At 45.5% G+C, this 3515-nt stretch overlaps 1 protein-coding gene across 1 annotated transcript; it reads right to left on the bottom strand.

The window, feature by feature from the left end:
- Window positions 1-1121: 1121 nt before the first annotated feature.
- LOC125538324 (psbP domain-containing protein 2, chloroplastic) lies at window positions 1122-2531 on the bottom strand. Its single transcript, XM_048701585.1, has 3 exons — window positions 2128-2531; window positions 1876-2031; window positions 1122-1535 (listed from the first exon to the last, which is right to left on the bottom strand). The coding sequence occupies exons 1-3, from the start codon at window positions 2452-2454 to the stop codon at window positions 1284-1286; spliced, it is 735 nt and encodes a 244-aa protein (XP_048557542.1). The 5' UTR covers window positions 2455-2531; the 3' UTR covers window positions 1122-1283.
- Window positions 2532-3515: the final 984 nt, after the last annotated feature.

Genomic DNA, 3515 nt, shown 5'->3' with positions numbered 1-3515 from the left:
TATACACGGAACTTTCCTGTATTTAAGGAAAGGAGCATATGGATGCAACTTTTATGTCCCATCCGTGGATGTCAGCGAAAAAGCATAAGCAACAGTAGATCGGTAAACAATCAGACACACAATTATTGATTTGCATCATCTTCTTACCGGTTTAAACTTGATCATCTGATTCTGCATTGACTTCTGCAATCTTCCAACTTGTGCAAGTTAGAATAATATGGGGCTTCAGTATTAGTCCACTATTATGAAGTCTTTATCTAACACACATGGCAACTGTAGCAGTTCCCATTCTGACGGACGTTTTGTTAGAACGTGAAACGTCATAGGCATGTGATACTGGATTCAGGTCGGTAGTTCAGTTCTCTGTACCCCTTGAAATAATGTTGATTCAAACACTAAAATGTTCCTAACTGAAGTAAAATCACTATGTTAGTACGTTACTTATGGTATCCTTGCAGGACTAAAAACAGTTTGAGAGCACACCAAAGAAGGAAACCCAGTCCTGGCACTAGACACCAGTAGAACTATGCTACCTCCTGTAAAACACATCATGCAGGTAACTGAAGTTCTGCAAGACTGGAAAAAAAGCACACTCCGATCCTTCAGGTTATCAACCAGCTGAAGGCCGAGGTTAGCTTCTGGTTTAGCTGTTGCTGTGGTGTTACTTGGTTATGTTGCTGGTTGGCGCTGTTGCCGTGTAATTGGGTCACTTCGGATGGCTTGTCTTGGTCATCTGTAATTCTTCTTCTTCTAATGAAATCACATGCAGTTCCCCTGCATGGTTCGAAAAAAGACCAGCATGTTGTGAAGAGCTAACCAGAAAATAATGTATTTCTAGCAGATGAGGCTTCATGTGAGAAACTATTAAAGTATTATCAATCTCTAACAACTTAAAGTTTCTACTGTAACTGATTGTTGCAGGGTACTCATTGATGGATTACCTGGATGCTGAAACTGAGGGCAAGGATATGCACCCAACCAAACACGATCTGTGGACACAACCTGCGAAAGCATAAAGTTCCCTGGAACAAATAACCGTAGACTTTTATACAACATAGTTTCAGCTCCTAAGTAAAGTGGCATTCTTAGATAAACTAAAAACATATAATAGTACAGCATGCTGAAAGAAACTAATAACATTTCGAATTGTGTTGGAGAAGAACATTTGTAACCTTTTATAACTCTTTTTACAAATCAATGTAAAAAAGCTTATGTTAGGGTCGAAGTTTGTAGGAATAAGACAGGGAGACACACATGATACATCTCTTGTTAAGAGAAAGAAACTATACAGAATCAAAGGAATGAAGGACTTCCTCCAAAACAAGTCTAGTCTGCTTGTCCAAGGGCTTCTCCTCAGTATCAGAGTAGGCTACATTGAGCAGATAGAGCTTTCTAGAAGCAACAAACGCTGCCGAGAAGATCCGCTTCATCCCTCCCCTGGTGCTATCCAATGAGTACTCGATTTCGTATACTGTCAGGCCATCGCGACCTGATCTCTCTCCGGTAGAAATCACCTCTGCGGATTTGGTACTTTCCTGAATCAATGGAAAGGTTTCAAACCAACTGCCAATACTAGCACTGAACTTTTCCAAAATGTGGGCACTTAACCTTTATCACCATTCATTATAAGCAACAACAGAAAGAGCTCAGTTTTCACCTTTAATATAAACTATTTGTGTTGACACATTAGATGCAATTGCCATAAACACATAGAGATAAGGTGGAGAAATGTTATGAACCAGGAACATCCTATGTGAGTTCATCTAAGTTGCCCGCGTAAAGTAGGATGTCTACACATGGTAAAATTAATAAACGTAGCAAATATAACATGGTGCTGGCAAATTGCAATGCCCACGGGAGTGTTGTGGCATTTACCTTTTTCTTCTCTGCCTGTAGAAGCCTGTCCGCGACGAACTGCGGTGTGCCGAAATCCGTCAGCGAGGAGAGGCGAACAGGGTTGACGACGACCCCAATGTTGTTACTCCCCTTCCCCTCTTGCTGAAACAGCGCCGTCGCGCCCGCCTTTTCCACCTTCCCCAATTACACAACGGCACCACAGAGTTCAGAGCTCCAATCCACAAACCTAAACGCGTCGAAACGCACAAAGCATCCTACAGAGCTTCGTACCTTGGGCCATGAGGCGGGCTTCAGGAGGGTGAACCCCTGGTCCTGGTCCGTGTACCGCTCCAACTCCAGCGCCGGTGCGCCTCCTTCTCCTCCCCCGACTTCTGCCTCCGTTTCCGATGCGGAGGCCACGGGGAGTTGCGGTGACGAGGCGGGGAAAGGGAGGGCGGTGAGGAGCAGGGAGGCGGCGGAAACAGCTCTCCTGGTTAGGCGCGGAGGAGGGGAGGAGATGTCGCATTTGGGCGCAATGGCGCGGGGCGGAGGCCGGCGCTGGGCGCGGCCGGCGAGCTTCAGCGGCGGGCCGTGGCGAGGGCTACCGACGAGTGGCATCGATGGAAGTCGATTTGTACACAGAGAAGCTTTCGCTCGCGGCTACGGCCGCCTCTGCCGCTCAGTTTGTTATCGCCATTCGACGCTGGCTGTGGGCCCGCCGATGGAGGAAACTGCGTGTGTACAATTACAACTTCTGTCTCTCTTTTTTTTTTTGCGTGCGATTTACAACTTTTGTCAATAACCAAACTTGAAATTGTACATACGCAGTACCAGCCTTGATTTCACGTTATAAAAAAAAGGTTTTCATGATTTCACAATTGGTATTTCCACCTAAACCTGATCGGGCTTGGACGGGTTCGGGTCGTGCTTGACAAAGCCCGAAGTCAAAATCCCAAGCCTGAGCCTGGCCAGCCCCGGCCCAAAGCACATGAACAATGTTGTCTAAAATTTAAATTAATCATATTCAAGGTATTAAATCAATATATTAGACCTATATTTCAAATAAAATATCTATTTGTGATCATTTCGGACTTATTTCGGGCCTTCGAGCCGGGCCTTGGGCGAGAAAGTGGAGCCCAAGCCCAGCCCGGATGCCGGGCTTTTGGGCTCGAGCCTTCGGGCCGGGCCTTCTATGCACTGGTCTATTTGCACCTCAACCTCTTAGAAATTGCCTCACCAACCCAACTCTAGCTTGCTCATCATCTATTGTAATAGCACCCCCTCAAAAAAAAATCTATTGTAATAGCATCTTATATTATGGGACAAAGTGAGTAGTGTTTTACGAAGTCAGGCTTGTTTTAGCCACTTAGCAATAACCTTCAACCCAGCTTTCTCAAATCTTAACATTCTAGATTTATTTGGCATCCCTTCTCCACTATCCAACACACGAGGGCATTAGTCAGATCCAACTCTAGTAAGAACTGTAAGTGTAGTCATAGGAAATTTAATTTCCCAGCTATCAGAGACTCACACCCTATCCAACCCAATACCCATTCGCTCGTAGGACTCAAGGCCCTTAGATAGGGTTTTCCCTGCCTCTTGCCGTCAGTCCGCCTCGTCTCCTATGGAGACATGGTGGATCCCGACCCGTGCTGACGAGATGGGTGAATGTGGAATAA

The sequence above is a fragment of the Triticum urartu genome, chromosome 2 (assembly GCF_003073215.2).
Source record: "Triticum urartu cultivar G1812 chromosome 2, Tu2.1, whole genome shotgun sequence".
Taxonomy (NCBI): Eukaryota; Viridiplantae; Streptophyta; class Magnoliopsida; order Poales; family Poaceae; genus Triticum; species Triticum urartu.
The sequence above is the reverse complement of the archived record's forward strand: the minus strand, read 5'-3'. Positions and strand labels throughout refer to the sequence as shown.

Excerpts from the sequence above, each read along its gene's own strand:
- LOC125538324 (XM_048701585.1), bottom strand. The coding sequence starts at position 2,454 with ATGCCACTCGTCGGTAGCCCTCGCCACGGCCCGCCGCTGAAGCTCGCC. Across the intron at positions 2,032-2,127 it reads AGCCCGCCTCATGGCCCAAG|GTGGAAAAGGCGGGCGCGAC; the intron begins GTACGAAGCTCT and ends TAATTGGGGAAG. Across the intron at positions 1,536-1,875 it reads TACAGGCAGAGAAGAAAAAG|GAAAGTACCAAATCCGCAGA; the intron begins GTAAATGCCACA and ends CCATTGATTCAG.